Source organism: Leptodactylus fuscus, chromosome 4 (genome assembly GCF_031893055.1).
Source record: "Leptodactylus fuscus isolate aLepFus1 chromosome 4, aLepFus1.hap2, whole genome shotgun sequence".
NCBI classification, from domain to species: Eukaryota; Metazoa; Chordata; class Amphibia; order Anura; family Leptodactylidae; genus Leptodactylus; species Leptodactylus fuscus.
The window spans coordinates 36267855-36286947 of NC_134268.1; the positions used below are offsets into that span (position 1 = coordinate 36267855).

The window sequence follows — 19093 nt, forward strand, 5'->3', positions numbered from 1 at the left end:
TCCATTCCCCATTGCACTTAAAAAATGTGGCGAGAGAAGTCCTGCATATTTTTAGTGGAAACCCAGTGAACCCCATTATAGTCTATGGGGTCCGCAGGTTTCATTGGGTAACCTGTTTGTAAGTAGATTGGGTTTCTGTATTTCAGGTCTCCAAGCGGACCCAAGTGCAGATGTCTACCTAAATTAATACTGCCAGAAAATCAAACGTTTAGTTATAGTTTAAAGGAATCCCATCATTTAAACTCTATTTTTCTGCCTACCATGTAGGAATATCCTTAAGAAGGCTATTCATCTCCTACCTTTAGATGTCTTCTCCGTCTTGCTGTTCGGTATATAATCCAGTTTTTGTCAGTATCCAAACGAGTTCTCTCACAGCACTGGGGGCGGTCCTCAGCGCTCAAACAGCACTGGGGGCGTCCCCAATGCTGCGAGAGAACTCTTCAGCGCCGCCTCCATCTTCTTCAGGAACTGGTCTTCTTCCGGGGTTTGGCTTCAACTGCGCATGCCTGCCAGCTGCAAGAAAATGGCAGCTTACAATACTGTGTAAGCGACCATTTTCTTGTGGCCGTCGGGCATGCGCATGTGGATAGTTCTATGAAAGTTAACTTTTGTTTTTCCAACTTCCGCTTTTCTGCCCAAAGTATATGGTTCTGGTGTCACTGTAGCTTCTTAGAGCTTTTCCACCGCGCCCAACTTTAACTTTGGGCGATCCATAGAATTATCGATATTATGTCATACCATTTTGTTATTTATTTGTCCATTTTTACTTTTTTTTTCTATAACAATGCTAGCAGAAGTTCAGCACAGATCATTTCTCTCTCCAAGTATCCTGCTCTGCTCTGATGATCAAAGAACGATAGGAAATGGATAACGGTGGACATTCTTCACGGCCCTCACAAATATTTTCTGAAGTGTGTAATCTGTCTGATGAAACCCATAGATTCTTTTATTACCAGATTTATCGGGAAGCCCGCGACCCTTCCCAAACTCTGCTCCGCAGAACATTTCTGAATGCAGTGCACCGTCTTTTGGCGCTTTGAAGTGGTCAAACATTAATACAAGCGTGAGCAGTTGTATGCAATGTACGTTACGGCCTCCTGGAAGTATACGGAGTAGGGTTACACGTGTGCATGACTACTTGGCGTCTAAAACGGGCTAATTGTCTTTTAATTTGGTTTAAAGATTTTTTGGAAATGACTCCAATTAAGCCCTTTCCTTGTTTACAGAATATATTATCATTTTTTCCCCCCCGCTGTATGGCTCGGGTTACGGATTCTCCACGCTTACAGTCACGGAACACAAATTTGGGGAAATAAACATTAGGAATAGTTACCTTCACACCGCCTCTTATTTGCATTTTCAATTTGTAAATTATACATGTGTATAGCATAGCAAGTGCGCTCTGTGTATGTCCATATGGGTATGTATATGTGTAATGTAATCGTAGACACAAAACACACTTCATATGTATATAAGCCTTCTCGAAAATTCTTCTCATTTTCTTTGGTAATGAAATCCAATATCGACATTTTTCGAGCGAATCTTTAAAATATTTACCGGAATTTCCGAATTCCTTAGAATTTTATTTTTCTCTATTTTACGCAAAAATGACCTCGAGCACTGGAGATGGAGATGGATCTGTGTTACCTCAACAGGATTTGAGAAACTTCCAAAAAGGGAACTTGTGATGTTACTGAATGCCTGACGTGGCTTGATTTTTAACCCATTAAGGGGGTTGCCCCAGATTAGAAAAAACATGGCTGCTTTTGTTGAAAAACAGCGCCATATTTGTCCACAGGTTGCATGTGGCGTTGCAGCTCAGCTTTGTTCACTTAACTGAGCTGAACAGCAATACCGGACACAACCCATGGACAGGAATGGCACTGGAGAAAGCACTGGAGTTTTTCTAATTCTGGACTCCCTTTAAGTGGTCACCAGAACTCTGCGAATCATACTCACAGATAGATAGGTTACAGTCACCTGAATCAAACCGTGTTCAATATGCAAATGTGCTCTTCGAAGCAATGAGGACATTAACATTGGCTCCAAGGGGTAAGCAACAAGCTGGGAACGCGCTCATTTGCATATTGACAAAAACGGTGATACAGTGGGGCAAAAAAGTATTTAGTCAGTCACCAATAGTGCAAGTTCCACCACTTAAAAAGATGAGAGGCATCTGTAATTTACATCATAGGTAGACCTCAACTATGAGAGACAAAATGAGAAAACAAATCCAGAAAATCACATTGTCTGATTTTGTAAGAATTTATTTGCAAATTATGGTGGAAAATAAGTATTTGGTCAGTAACAAAATTTCATCTCAATACTTTGTTATATATCCTTTGTTTGCAATGACAGAGGTCAAACGTTTTCTGTAAGTCTTCACAAGGTTGGCACACACTGTTGTTGGTATGTTGGCCCATTCCTCCATGCAGATCTCCTCTAGAGCAGTGATGTTTTGGGGCTGTCGCTTGGCAACACAGACTTTCAACTCCCTCCAAAGGTTTTCTATAGGGTTGAGATCTGGAGACTGGCTAGGCCACTCCAGGACCTTGAAATGCTTCTTACAAAGCCACTCCTTCGTTGCCCTGGCGGTGTGCTTTGGATCATTGTCATGTTGAATGACCCAGCCACGTTTCATCTTCAATGCCCTTGCTGATGGAAGGAGGTTTGCACTCAAAATCTCACGATACATGGCCCCATTCATTCTTTCATGTACCCGGATCAGTCGTCCTGGCCCCTTTGCAGAGAAACAGCCCCAAAGCATGATGTTTCCACCCCCATGCTTTACAGTAGGTATGGTGTTTGATGGATGCAACTCAGTATTCTTTTTCCTCCAAACATGAAAAGTTATGTTTCTACCAAACAGTTCCAGTTTGGTTTCATCAGACCATAGGACATTCTCCCAATACTCTTCTGGATCATCCAAATGCTCTCTAGCAAACTTCAGACGGGCCCGGACATCTACTGGCTTAAGCAGTGGGACACGTCTGGCACTGCAGGATCTGAGTCCCTGGCGGCGTACTGTGTTACTGATGGTAGGCTTTGTTACATTGGTCCCAGCTCTCTGCAGTTCATTCACTAGGTCCCCCCGCGTGGTTCTGGGATTTTTGCTCACCGTTCTTGTGATCATTTTGACCCCACGGGGTGAGATTTTGCGTGGAGCCCCAGATCGAGGGAGATTATCAGTGGTCTTGCATGTCTTCCATTTTCTAATTATTGCTCCCACAGTTGATTTCTTCAATCCAAGCTGGTTGCCTATTGCAGATTCAGTCTTCCCAGCCTGGTGCAGGGCTCCAATTTTGTTTCTGGTGTCCTTTGACAGCTCTTTGGTCTTCACCATAGTGGAGTTTGGAGTCTGACTGTTTGAGGGTGTGCACAGGTGTCTTTTTATACTGATAACAAGTTTAAACAGGTGCCATTACTACAGGTAATGAGTGGAGGAAAGAGGAGACTCTTAAAGAAGAAGTTACAGGTCTGTGAGAGCCAGAAATCTTGATTGTTTGTAGGTGACCAAATACTTATTTTCCACCATAATTTGCAAATAAATTCTTACAAAATCAGACAATGTGATTTTCTGGATTTGTTTTCTCATTTTGTCTCTCATAGTTGAGGTCTACCTATGATGTAAATTACAGACGCCTCTCATCTTTTTAAGTGGTGGAACTTGCACTATTGGTGACTGACTAAATACTTTTTTGCCCCACTGTATGTCCGTAATGGAGGCAGCGATTTACAAAGGGAAAATTCAGTTTGGTTTCAGGTGACTATAACCTATCTAACTGACAAGACTGATTTGTTGGGTTCTGCTGATGGACTCCCTGTAACCCAATAAAATCTGTCGTCTAAGCATCTGTCGTCTTTCATTGTAACGTTAAAGATGGAGGATTTCTTTTATTTTCCCGTTAAAACAAGATATGATGGAAAAATGGCAGTGTGAACATAGGCTTCGTCCAGCCATGATGACTATATGAATGTTCGGTTCATTCAGGAATAACACTTGTCCTCTTTTTTTTCTGTAGCATATATTTATCAAAAATGCTAAACCGGTGTCCATTCTCCGAGACCTCATCACAGAAGCGATGGACATCAAGGCAAAAAGACATGAGGAGCAGCAGAGAGAACTGGAAGAGGAGGACGAGAATTCAGTAAGTCTCTTCTATTTGTCTCTGTAAGGCTGAGTTCACATCCGCAGAGGTGGCGGATCTGTCAGAAATATGTTCTTTTTTATTTAGCAATTTGAGGGGATAAAATGGACAGTGGGAGCCCAATAGGCTGGGGCCCCACAGGCCGGAAACACCGCCATTTGCCTGCCGTGGGAAAAATCTTGACATTTTACAGGATCTGCACAGTGGATGTGATTCATGCGAATCCCATGCCCACTTTGTGTTTCAAACCGTAGCGCGAACACACTGCAATTTCAAAACGGTGTGGTTTTGGAAATCGCAACATGTCAATTATATCTACAGAAATGCCGGCGGCTTCCTCGTACATATAATAGTAACAGAAAGTCCGCAGGGGAAAACTCTGTGAACTTTCTGTTCAAAGCGCTGCGGGAAGAACCGCGATGCGTTCCCACCACGGCTTTTCCCACAGCGTATCATCCTGTGGGGCCTTAGCCTTGCAAACTGTTCATGTCTATCATAAGATGGATTAATTTTATCATTCTTCTGGTACTGCTCTTACAGTAAAGAATCCCCATCTATGATCCTGGTAAAATCTTCTCTCCGGTAGGTGCTGAGGAGTGAAAAGATCATTAGACGGGTCTTTGAACCGTTCCTTCGTGTATTGGTACATTATTACATCTCCCCATAGCCGCCTTTTTTTCTAAACGGAATAACTCCAGACCTGGCTGCTGAGTGACTTGTTTGCTGTATGGCCACGTCTGTCAATTCTTTTCTATGTTTTTATTTTTGGTCTACAAGAAGGTACATGTGCAGATTTATGTAAGTGCAGAAAACTGATGCGGTTTCCTCATACGCAACCTGTTATCCAGAAATCTGCCTTGTGCCTGCACAGCTTGTACCAGCCATTACAGTATAGGGTTCTGCTACCGAGCAGACGGCATGTAGGGAATGGTTCCTGGCAGTATGTCAGGGGGATTAATCAGCGGGATGATCTGCATCACCATCAGCAAGAACCATGTCCTCTAATCCAGATAACCGGGCACTTCAAGAGGATATGGTTTCATTGTTAGGAAATGGAGTCATTATGTTTGTGTTGGGAATGCTGCGCCTTGTGGAGGTAGTCAGGAAAAGGCTGACATACCCATTACTGCAGGAAAGTAACGCAAAAAAAGCTGGACAGAGCCTATAGAAGTCATGGTGCGTCCAGCTGTACATTGTATTATTTGACTTCCTGCCGTGTTTTTCCCATAGTTATATATAATGGGCACTGAAGTTCTTTTAGTACTTGGATAAATATTACAACTTAACTCCCAAAGTCTATAAGTGGTATGGTAGTGATGTGGTAGGGGGCTTTGAGAATGGCCACCGGGTACATATTTGCCTATATTAGCACATTGTTTGGAGTCTGTCACAGAACCCACCGTATCAACCTGGCCCGCAGATAGATAGGTTAGGGTCGTCTGAATCGATCATCGGTTTTGTCAATATGCAAATGAGCACTTCGGAAAACGAGAGTGTTGCCACCTACCTCTTTAGAGCTCATTTGCATATTGACAAAATGGCCGCATCTTGACAGTGAAAGCAGCAATTCACAAGGGGATTCACTTGAATTCAGGTGACTATAACCTATCTATCTCTGGGGCTGGGGTTATGTGGTGGGTTTTGCTATTTGCTTACAGACTCCCTTTAACAATGCACCCCAAAAATGGCCATATACAGTCCCAGGAAGAGCTCATTGACTTATCCTTCATGATATTTACCTGTCGGGGACCCCAGTCAAGTGCGGCTGGCAAGTAACTGATAGACAGGTTTTGTTAAAGGGTTTGCTGGGGCCATTTTTGATATTGATGACTAGAGATGAGCGAATAGTATTCGAAACTATAGTTTCGAATACCTCGCTCCATAGGAATGAATGGAAGCGGCCGGCGCTTAACCCTTTGCTGTTCGTCCGCTTCCATTCATTCCTATGGGAGCGAGGTATTGTTTTGAATACTATTCAAATCAACTCTATTGATGACCTATCGTCAGGATAGACTAGGTCATTGGTATGAAAGATCTCCCACAGCCCAGAGAAACCCTTTAAGCAGTCATCTTATATGCTCTCTTGTTTTAAGGTGTTAAAGGGATATTCCCCTCTTTATAATGTGATCCTATATTGTTTGGACATCTTCATGGTTGTTGGGGATACCAGCACTTAGGACTCTCGCCAATCTTGAGAAAGAAGGGGCCACAGTTCTGTTTCACAGTATACCTTGCGGATATCTGTAGGTCAACGCCATTCAAGGGATCAGGATCACCATGGAGCTAAAAACGGTCAAGGGCTGTAGTTCCGATCCAGGATTGGAGGAGGGCCCCCACCAATCATTAAGCGATTTATCCTAACAATATTGTCACTTTTTGCTATATAACAGATAAAATGACCGCTTCTTCTTATCTAGCGCCCTTATAGTAGATACATAATGTCAGCAGCCCCACAGATTGTCACCCCTCTCCCCCAGAAACTCTAATACATCTTCTAAAGCATGAATTGTTTTATATTGTACAACGCCTGTGCCGGGATATGAGCTGTTATATTATATAGTATTACACATGTTAGCAAAACCTCAAAAAGTAATTACCAGTCTTGATGTCGGGGCCCCAGAGAGCGTCCCGGCCGCGGTCCACGGCTCCGCTTACTCTCCACTCTTCCTCCTCTGTATAAGTTGGCACCCCTGCTCCTACCTTTTGCCTTCTTTCCTATATGGGGTAAAACAAATGAAACATTCAGGGCTGAACGCGTCCTCAATATGCAGCGAGAACACAGAAAAAACAAAGCGGAGTGACCCTGTTCTTTAAGGTAATAAATATTTGGCGGTATTCCCCGCAATCTGTCATGAACTGAGGTCTGATTGTGATACATTCCACCGCACAGCTGCTTGACCTCCCGAATCAAAATCCTATCCAAAAAATTAAAATTCTCGAGAAGAGGCCAGTCATAGTCAGTATGCTTAAACTAACATTAAGCGGTCAGATCTCCGTTACCCCCCTGTAGAATACTTTGCTTGCCGTTTTCTGCTAATTAAAAAAATCTGTTTACTTACCTCAGCACCTATCAAAACATGTCAGCCTGTCACAAGAGGTTTCCATCATAGCCCTCACACCCGTAAGATGTACCCAGCACCGCGGCACTGGGGAAGTGGCCCGGACCCTCACCTTAAAGACCCCGCAGCATGTCATTTATTTATTACATTTCTCCTTTCTATTTTATTCCTATATTTATTCATTTCTAATTTGTTTTTGTTTGTTTTTTTGTTTTTTTTTTACTCATTTCTTTATTTTTAATCTTCATTTTATTTTTTACTCATTTCTTTCTTTATTATGAATTCTTATTTTTGTTCTCCTATTTCATTCCTTTATTCATTCATTTCTCATTTCTATTTAATTTTTACTTATTTTATTCCTTTATTAATCTATATATATTTTTTTTTTAATTTCTTTATTCATTTAAAATTTCTTTTTTTAATTTTATTTCACATTTTTATTTAATTTTTTTTTACTGAATTTATTCATTTATTCCATTCTAATTTTCTATTTTTATTCATTTCATTCCTTGTTTTATTTTTGTTCAATTAATTTATTTTTATTTTATTTTTTTTCATTTATTCATTTCTTATTTCTATGTTTTTCGTTTTATTCCGTTATTAGTTGCTTGTATCTATTTTATTTTTGCTCACTTTCATTCTTATTAGAGATGAGCGAACACTGTTCGGATCAGCCGATCCGAACAGCACGCTCCCATAGAAATGAATGTAAGCACCTGACACGGTGACCGGCCGCTGGCAAAGTGTAAGTGCCAGGTGCTTCCATTCATTTCTATGGATGCGTGCTGTTCGGATCGGCTGATCCCGAACAGTGTTCGCTCATCTCTAATTCTTATATCTGAACTTGGGCTGTGTTGAGCCTGACAGTCACTTTTAGCTTTACTTACTTTTATTTACTGAACATTTCATATATAAATAATAATATTTGGTTGTATTGGAAAAATGCAAATTTTATTGTATATCAAATTTTTCTTAGATAGGCCAGTGCTACACGGTGATTTTTTTTGTAGTGTTACGTTTTGTTTTTAACTATTTAAAGGGTTTTTTCAGGAGTTATTAATTGACCACCTATCCTTAATAGAGGTCATCAGTTAAAGGTTGACATGGGTCTGACACTCGGCCCCCAGGCTGATCAGCAGTATGAAGAGGCTGCACTGGCCTTAGTCAAGGTCACCTCACTGATCGCCTTCCACCCCTATCCTGATCCTCCTATGCCCTCCACGTCTGGTCCTGCACGACACACAGGAGATTCCCATAGTCAGTAAGTGACTGAAGCGGGTCATGGCTGCCGCAGGGACTTGGATAGTGTCAGGTCAGCAGCGGCAGGAAGGAATCACTGATTATTACTATATTATATTTAGTTGTACCATTCAAGTTTTTTTTCCTCTCCACTGCTTTCAGTAAAAAAAAAAGAAAAAAAAGTGGACACCTTCTCTGACCCCATTAAGGTCTACAGGGTCTGCCGGTACCAGCTGTTTTAGTGGTCTGGCTCTTTGACGTTCGGATCTCCAACAATAGAGAGCCCTGCTCACATGTGACCTTAGCCGGACAAGTGTTTTCCCAAGACTTCCATATAATGACCTGTCCTTGGATAAGTCATCAATATGTGATCGATGGGGGTCTGACACTGAGGATCCCCACCGATCGACCAAATGAAGAGACTGCAGGATTTGTGTGAGTGCTACTGACTCTTCACTCTATACATATCCTAGAGGATGTGCTTGGTATTGCAGCTCGGCCCCATTCACTTAAATGGCAGTGCGCCGATTCTTTTCCATGAGACTGATGAAGATAACATCATTGGTACCGGAAGAGGCTGCAGCACTTATTAGTGGCCTCTTCAAAGAGCTGATCAGCAGGGGCTCTGGGTGTCGCACCCTCACTGTTCACATACTGATGACCTGCGCTAAGGATATGTTCTCAATGTACAAGTCACTCAAACCCCTTTACTTTCCCCCTGCATTGTCGCTGTACTAGAAATGAAGGGCTCTCGTGCCAGATTAGTTGCAGAGAGATTTGTGACTGCTCCTTTCATCTGGATAGGTCCGGCAGAAATCCATGTTCTTGCTGCAGATATATGGGACAGCAAAAAATCTGCGTTGTGTGAATATACCCTAAGACATGGGACTTTTAGCAGCAGGACACCCAATGATCAGCTCCTACCAAAGTGCAACAACATTCTTAATATTAGTATCCGTTCTGTATTGTCCCAGCAGATGAACATTTTAGGTCCATAGTCCCAGCAGGAGAAGGAAGGAAAAACTATTCTATAAAATTGATCTCCGCCTGACATTTACATGTCAGATAAACTGCATTGACAACAGATTCAGGTCACTGAGGTCATTTACCTGTATTTATTACTGATAGATAAGACTGAAGTCTTATAGATAGTGCAGGGTTGTAGCATTGAATACTACCAGTCCAGATAACTCGCTGCAGCACATTCATTCTGATCCCTAATTCAGGTCTCCTAGTCTTCTGTTTTGTTGTCTATGTCGCCCCCTTGTGTTACATGGGTGAACTGCTTACATTTAGTTAATCTATAACTAATATATGCAACATCAAGCTGCTAATAACTTTTATACCTGCCATGAATATATAGGAGGGAGAGAGTTGAGCCTTTGGGTAAAAGTAATGTCTGCACAAGATCACCATTAGATTGAGGAGAACTGGAAAAGAAATAAATTCCTGGTAAACACCTGTATCAAAATGCAAATACATAGCCCTGATATTGCTACAAAATGCATCATTTGTGCAATGTTGGCTGTCATATAGATTGTTACCCTGTTTACCAGGAACTTATATGATAAAATGTATGCAACTCTTAAAGGGGATGTCCATATTTAATTATTGGTTATCCTTAGGTTAGGTCATCAATAACTCATCTGTGCGGGTCCAACACCAAGGTCCACCGCAGAGCAGCTGACTGAATAGTGGTGCTCTACTCTGCACCTGTGCTCAGTATTTCAGTTCAGCCCCATTCATTTGTATGGGGACTGAGGTGTGAACCGGCATGCGAATAATAGACGTGACGACAATGGTTTAAAAAGAGGAAGAGCCAGCGTTTGCGCAGATATGTTTTTTTGGAAGAAAGCAGCCATATATATCCAGTCCTGAATAGCCTCTTTATCTGCACCGATAAAGAACAGGACTATGAGGGTGTCAGGCTTTTAGATACTGAGCAGGGGCTGAGCTGCAGTAACTTAGTACGGCCACAACACAAAGAATGGAGCCATTGACTGATGCAAATAGTTGGTAGGTGGGGTTCGGGGTATCTTCCCGCTACCAATCTGGTCCTGATAACCTAATCCTAAATATAGGCCATCAATTAGCCTTACAATACAGATAATTCTGAGTGTAATAGCACTCACCGGTTTTCGTTGCCCTGTACACCCTGTCTTCTCTACCGCTCTGATTTCACACTGTTAAAAATTTTTGAGGAGAAGGGCAATGTGCCCAAGGCCGGACAGGAACACCGTGCAGAAGTAATTTGGATATCACACTCCATAATCTAAGTCTGTTAATTCGGACCATCTGACAAATATCCGCGGCTGCCAGTTTGGATGCCTTGTGTATTGTGAAATACTGCAGATAAGGGGGGCTTCTGATAACCCCCGCCGCTCGCTCCATTGGTAATTGCTGGTGATTGTTTTTTTCCTATCACCATTATTGGAGTATATATGGCTGAGAGGTGATGTGTTCTGTATGACGATTACATGTTGTACTCATTTATCCCACCCCGGGCGTGATATAGCGGCCTCGTCTGCAGCAGCTACCATTGGATTGCGATAGTCATTTCGGGCCAAGCCTGGCAAGTTGGGTGTCACTAGATGGCCATCATCACAGCAAAGCAAAAACTAATTTCCCAGGTCTACTTGGAAATTTGCTTCTTTCACCCTTTGGAATAATGTATAGATTGACGGAGAATTTATCATGTCCACATTGTGCCCAAGAGGCAATAGTAACCTGCAGGGACAAATTTTACTTACCGTATATACTCGAGTATAAGCCGACCCGAATATAAGCCGAAACCACTAATTTTACCACAAAAAACTGAGAAAACTTATTGACTCAAGTATAAGCCGAGGGGGGGAATCCACCATTGCAGATGAAAAGTCTGGTCATGTGCATTACAGCTTAGTAACTACATGGGATCATAGTAATATAAGTTAACCCCATCATGTCCCTCACATTAACCCCCTGTGTGCCTCACATAAGAGTTACTGATATGTGGGACATATGGAGGTAATAATTAGGTATCTTCATAATTAAGGTCCTTCATTAGTATCCTCATGTGTCTCACATATTAGTAACCCTTATATGGGGCACACAGGGGTTAATATGAGGGACATGATGGGGGTTAACTGCCATTAATGTGAGGCACATGGAGTTACTGAAACTAAATGAATAACCCCAAATGCCTGACATTACTAGGCAGAGTAACTAAAGGAAGGTCCCTGTGTGTCACGTTACTGTAGCTTCCTCTCCTCCATACAACAGACATCTTCCATAAGACACAATGAATCCCGGCCACTCATCTGCAGGATAGATGCTAAATCCTAGTGTGCTAAAGGACCTCTGATGACGTCATGACCATGTGATCGGACTCTGGTGTGGGCGGAGCTACTAGGATTTAGACTCAACCTTATCTGCAGATGTTACATACCAGTGGCTACAGGACCTTTGATGACATCACAGTCACGTGACCTCATGAAAAGCCAATCACAGAGCAGTAGCACTAAAAGACCTCCCCTTTCCAGGTCCTTCCAGTTTTCTGTGCTCCGTGGACCCTGACTCGTGTATAAGCCGAGGAGAGCTTTATCAGCATGAAAAATGGACTGAAAAAGTCGGCTTATACTCGAGTATATACGGTATTAATTGTTGTAACTGCTTTGTAGAAGGGGGATTCTGTCCTGTCAGTGTCAGATGAGTTGGGTCTCTGAATCTTCTCACCCTTTCCATCAACTGAACTCGAGTGAGACTGAGCCGCTCTGCGCAAATCAAATGACCTGTTAGCAAAATAGAGTGACTACACCGCTCATTTCACATTAGCATGCCTTGTACTACAGAGCTAGCAGACAATGTCCTGGCCAGGTTCTCCCAGTGCTGTACGGTGGGTTTCTGTGCTGGCTCCAATACAACCAGGACCCATCACTTGAGTTGTTGCCTTGCATCTTCTATTTACTCAACTGTGGTTATAGGGAGTGCAGAAGTGGCAATCGCTACTAGGCCCTGGAGCCTCAGGGGGCCCAAAGACCTCAGCAGACCTCAGATGACTCATAGTAAGTACAAATGTTGCATCGAGGCCCTGGAACTTTAAAGGGATTTCCAGGTAAATAAAAATATCTTTAAAAAAGTGTTTTGAGTGATTTCTAGGCGTCTCTGGTTGCTCCTGGTGTCCTCTGCATTTGTTTACGTGGATAGCTTCCTAGGGTAAGTTCACACAGAGTATTGTGGTCAGGATTTTGAGGCCATATTCGCCTCAAAATTCTGACCAAAAAGACGTCTCCCATTGAAATCAATGGGAGCTGCTCAGGTGTTTTTTCCAGGAGCCGGCAAAAAGAAGCGAGATACTCATTCTTCAGGCCGTTTCGCCTCGAGATTTGGCCTGAAGACACTCCCTCCTCCCGACTAGGCCCATTCATTGGGCCTAATCCGGAGCGGAGTGCGCGACTGAATGCCGGTGCAGTGCATCGGCATTCAGTCGCGGCTACCCGTCTTTTGGACCGGAACCTGAGGCGGCCTCCACTTCAGGTTCCGGTAAAAAAAAACCCTGTCTGAACTTATCCTTAGCCTGCAATTACCACGATGCATTGCAGTTCACTCAGATCCCCCCTCTTACTTCCTCATTCCCCCTCCCCCCCCTCCCACCTGTTTCCCTAGCTAGCCCGCAGACTATTAGTCCTACCTACCTACCTAGCTAGCTAACTCAGTTCCACAAACGGCCTCCTCACTCCATCATACTTTCGTGTCTTCTCATCCTGGAGATGACTTTCAGGTGCCGCTGTCCTCTCTTCCACCCACACCTGCGATTCGAAACTGGCGCCTGCGCAATAGAACGCCGGCAGAAGCCACGCGTGCGAAAGAGAACGCTTCTTCTTTTGGCTTCTGCCATCGTTCTGTTGAGCAGGCTCTGACTGTCTTGTGAAGGTAGGGACGGGTAGTAGAAGAGGAGGTCAGCGTTGGTGAGTGTGAGGGGGGAGAGAAAGGAGTACTGGTAACCACCACCCCAGGCGTATGGGTAAATTATATATATATATACATATATATATATATATATATATATATATATATATATATATATATATATATATATATATTTTTTTTTAATTTATTTATATTATAAAGGGAGTAAATTAGAAGTTAGACGGAGTGAGGGTTTAGCTTAGCTGTAAAGTTATAATTTATCCCGGACAATCCCTCTGGGATCCATGTGCTTGTATCATGCTCATCTGAATAGGCACAGTCCCAATGTGATAGACAATAACTCACCGTGCACTGACTTCTTGGTGTGTGTGCAGGGCTTGTGCTTGTGCCTGGCAGCCTAACCAAATAGTCCGAGCTGCAGCATAAAGCATCATGTAGAGGAGAGGGTTGGAGCATCAGATCAGAGGTGAATTTTACTCCTTAGCTTGCAGCGGACATGCTCCTTGTATACAGAGCCGTGCACTCACCGTATAATGAAACCGTGTGGATGAAGCCATGACTTTCCTTTGTTTTCAAATATTTGTGCTCCATATGGGGCTTATGAATCATACACTGGATTATCATCAGTTCGGCGGTGCATTCCAGGAACATTACTGCCACTGATTGGAAATGCTCTTGTGTCCAATGCTGGAATCTGTTCCTTTCAACAATCCCCCAGCATCTGCTCAGCAGACCTCTCCGTTACTAAAAATGACTTGCTTGTTTTTCCTTGGGATGAGAGAGTAGTAAAATATGGCAGCCTCCATAAATTGACCTCACACTTAATGTTTGCAGAATAAAGGTGCCTCCCGTCGCGCCCTCCAGTCCCATTGTCTTTGCTCAGCTTTCATTGTAAATCATGACCCAAGTAGTCAGCCCAATAAAACGTGCGGCTAGAGTTCATTGTTTTCCAGCCTGAAACTTCTCGACTTTATAGGAAGGGTTGAGGTTTTTGTGATGTGGTTACGCAAAATAAATTTATATCAAGTCATTTTTAGTCTCAGGCGATGCATCGCAGCATGTCTATGAAAGCTAATCTGGGGATCGTACCCCGCAGTAACCCTTTGTACCCTTTGTGTGTCGCAGGAGGAAGACGAGCTGGACTCGCACACCATGGTCAAGACCAGCTCTGAGAGTGCCGGGACTATGAGAGCGGCCAGCACCATGAGCGAAGGGGCCCAAACTATGATCGAGCATAATAGTACTATGCTGGAATCTGATCTGGGCACCATGGTGATAAACAGCGATGAGGAAGAGGAGGAGGAAGAGGATGGCACTATGAAAAGTAAGTTATTGTACAGGTACCCAGACATTCTGCATATATATATTTCTACAGCGTGATATTGTATCACAGAAAAGAACAAAAGCCAATGAAAATTCATTGCAAAAATGTTTTTTGTATGACTTTTCATTGGTTTTTATTGTCTTTTATGATAAGCGATCGCACTGTAGCAATTTATCCCATTGCCGAAAGTTGCTACATCTGCAATGTCACTTACCACCCATGAACTTCCATTATAAACTTGTCCGCTTGCACTCCATATAAGTTCCCAACCCTATGCACATGACTGTAATAACAGATTGCATATTGCCCATATATTTCTATGGTACTATGCACACGGCTGCATTTGTTATGGATCCAGAAGTGGGGGCTGCAGGACCAACCTGCAAAGTATGGAGCAAGTCCTATTCCTTGTCCAGGACACTTTATGATTCTTGTATAGCAGTATTAGAAAGCACTGAGGGATCCTGGGTATAAATCCAACCAAGGTCAACTTTTGCATGGAGTTTGTGTAGTGGGATGTATGCGTGAGTTTTCTATCCAAAGACATACTGATAGATTAAAGGGATTTTCCTACCCCATTCTGATGGTGTATTCACAAAATGTGATCTGTTGGGTTCTGATACCTGGATCCTGCGCAGATCAGCTGCTCTTGCAGCCCGCAGGTGACAAGTGCAGCACCGCCCCCTATTCAAAACATAGGCATGCACTGCAGCTTACCAGAACCACTGCAGTGCAGTGGACGGGGCAACTTCCAGCACCCAGAGGCTGCTAGAACAGATGATTTGTGCAGGGTCCAGGTGTCAGACACTTACGGATCACATCCTGTCGATACAACATCAGTATGAAAAATAGATACCTGGTCCAACACACACTTTTATGGCACGTAAAGGTGCTGCGAATTGTCTGCAAGTATGAAAGTTGGCGTCCGGGACCCTTTATAATTTATCATAGTAGGCAATAGGGTGGAGTGAAAATGGGTTGTGGCTGTAAATCCTGGAAGCCTTTACCTAGTAATAGAAATAGACCCATAGTAATAACCTAAATCCACAAAGATGATAAATTTAATGTGTGCCCCCCCACTGGAATAACATGTAAGGACATATGGACCACTCACAGAAGAAAAAGGAAGGAAACATACGTGGAATAAATGGAGAATACATTTGGTAATGACCTTTGTAAGTGGCTTAGAACAGTCTATCACTGCAGATATGTTCTTTGCCGTTTCGTCCTTAAATGGGACATGGAGAATCGCTCTGATTTTTTGCTTCCTCTTGTTATAATGTCAGACATAAACTCAAAGTGAAAACTTTACTGTACATATTATATTGTTCTCAGTGTTATTGTTCTCTTTTTGTGCAAACAAATTTTCTAAAGGGCCATTTTTGTGGTAAGCAGCCCAGTGGGTGGTAGTTATAAGCCATTTGTCCACTAGATGGAGCTACAGAGCAGATCATTTCCCCTACAGCGCAGGTACAGCCAAAATCTAATAATGGTCTATTATTAGTTATTATTTCTCTTGTATCTTCTGCAGCGCTTTACAGACATATTGGATAAATGTGTATTGAAAGAGAGAGAATAGCTGAGCCTTAGTCAGGCTTAGTTCACACTTGTACATCTTTGCAGTTTCTGATATATATATATATATATATATATATATATATATATATATATATATATACAGTCCTATGAAAAAGTTTGGGCACCCCTATTAATCTTAATCATTTTTAGTTCTAAATGTTTTGGTGTTTGCAGCAGCCATTTCAGTTTGATATATCTAATAACTGATGGACACAGTATTATTTCAGGATTGAAATGAGGTTTATTGTACTAACAGAAAATGTGCAATATGCATTAAACCAAAATGTGACCGATGCAAAAGTATGGGCACCTCAACAGAAAAGTGACATTAATATTTAGTACATCCTCCTTTTGCAATGATAACAGCCTCTAGTCGCTTCCTGTAGCTTTTAATCAGTCCCTGGATCCTGGATGAAGGTATTTTGGACCATTCCTCTTTACAAAACAATTCAAGTTCAGTTAAGTTTGATGGTCGCCGAGCATGGACAGCCCGCTTCTAATCATCCCACAGATGTTCAATGATATTCAGGTCTGGGGACTGCGATGGCCATTCCAGAGCATTGTAATTGTTCCTCTGCATGAATGCCTGAGTCGATTTGGAGCAGTGTTTTGGATCATTGTCTTGCTGAAATATCCATCCCCGGCGTAACTTCAACTTCATCACTGATTCTTGAACATTATTCTCAAGAATCTGCTGATACTGAGTGGAATCTATGCGACCCTCAACTTTAACAAGATTCCTGGTGCCGGCATTGGCCACACAGCCCCAAAGCATGATGGAACCTCCACCAAATTTTACCGTGGGTAGCAAGTGCTTTACTTGGAATGCTGTTTTTGGACGCCATGCATAACACCTTTTTGTATGACCAAACAACTCAATCTTTGTTTCATCAGTCCACAGGACCTTCTTCCAAAATGAAGCTGACTTGTCCAAATGTGCTTTTGCATACCTCAGGCGACTCTGTTTGTGGCGTGTTTGCAGAAACGGCTTCTTTCTCATCATCTCCCATACAACTTCTCCTTGTGCAAACTGCGCTGTATTGTTGGCCGATGCACAGTGACACCATCTGCAGCAAGATGATGCTGCAGCTCTTTGGAGGTGGTCTGTGGATTGTCCTTGACTGTTCTCACCATTCTTCTTCTCTGCCTTTCTGATATTTTTCTTGGCCTGCCACTTCTGGGCTTAACAAGAACTGTCCTTGTTGTCTTCCATTTCCTTACTATGGTCCTCACAGTGGAAACTGACAGGTTAAATCTCTGAGACAACGTTTTGTATCCTTCCCCTGAACAACTATGTTGAACAATCTTTGTTTTCAGATCATTTGAGAGCGGGCTGTCCATGTTCGGCGACCATCAAACTTAACTGAACTTGAATTGTTTTGTAAAGAGGAATGGTCCAAAATACCTTCATCCAGGATCCAGGAACTGATTAAAAGCTACAGGAAGCGACTAGAGGCTGTTATCTTTGCAAAAGGAGGATCTACTAAATATTAATGTCACTATTCTGTTGAGGTGCCCATACTTTTGCACTGGTCAAATTTTGGTTTAATGCATATTGTGCATTTCCTGTTAGTACAATAAACCTCATTTCAATCCTGAAATATTAGTGTGTCCATCAGTTATTAGATATATCAAACTGAAATGGATGCTGCAAACACCAAAATATTTAGAACTAAAAATGATTAAGATTAATAGGGGTGCCCAAACTTTTTCATAGGACTGTATATATATATATCCAATCTAAACCAATTGAAAAGTAATGACAAATGTGCAAACTTTTTCTTTTCGCTAACATTATTTAATATCTTTCCTCAATCTCAATCAATGGGATAGAAAAAAACAAACAATAAAAACCTGAAAAAGACAAAAACCAGATCATGCATGAAAACTGGGTTAAGTAACCTATGATATATTTTGCCAAATTTACGGATATATCTATTTATCTACCTGTCTATCTATCATGGGTCCTAATAAAACAAAGGTTGTGATTTCATTGTGAACTAAGACTTACTTGTAAACATGTTTTCTAAGGGTATGTTCACATAGAGTCTTTTGCAGATGCAGAATCTGCCTCAAAATCCGCCTTCAATGGAAGTCACTCGCATCTCTTTTTGCTAGTGATTTTTTTCAGCTAGTGGAAATGCGCCACGCCCCATCTTCACGCGAATTCCATGGCTGAGTCAGCTGCGGCGTCTGTGACTCGCGACACCCTCCTACTTACGCCCATTCATCCAGAATGAATTAGGAGCGGGATGCCGATACACTGAGAAAAAGCCACTCGATGGAAAAGGTTTCTGCCGTGTGAACATACCCTAAGATTAACCATGTTAGATTAACTTTGGCCAACACTGCGGTGAAGCTGTCTGATGTGTATGGGGGTATTCTGTCTCTTCAGGTCACATAATGTGGGAGAAGTAACTGGCAGGTTGAGTTACATGTCCAATCCCTATGTAGTAATGGGAGAGATATCGTCACCAGAGGGATCTGGCAGTGGCTTGCTCCCTTCTCTCCATTCACAACACAGGCACACTCTGACAAGGATACATGTGTAGGAGTGGAGTGGTAGGAATAGCTTTTCGGATGACAATACGTATCTGATGATGGATCTGCAGGGTCCGATACCTGGGCCTCTGGCTGATTGAAGAGGCTGCAGTGCGCTTGATAACCACAGCACCGTACATTTGTATAGTGGCTGTGCTTGGTATTGCACCTCAGCCTATTCACATAAAGGGATCCTATCACTCAGACATGATTTTTTCTAAGTACCACGTCGGAATAGCCTTAAGAAAGGTTATTCGTCTTCTACCTTTCGCCGTCTTCTCTGTGCCGCTGTTCGC

General features: G+C 42.5%; 1 protein-coding gene across 1 annotated transcript in view; it reads left to right on the forward strand.

The window, feature by feature from the left end:
- STK3 (serine/threonine kinase 3) overlaps positions 1–19093 on the forward strand; it is a 146298-nt gene that overhangs the window by 69355 nt on the left and 57850 nt on the right. The window contains exons 8-9 of the mRNA XM_075270328.1: positions 4023–4148; positions 14480–14678. Of these exons, the coding sequence (XP_075126429.1) occupies positions 4023–4148; positions 14480–14678 (325 nt within the window). The remainder of the gene's footprint in view (positions 1–4022; positions 4149–14479; positions 14679–19093) is intronic.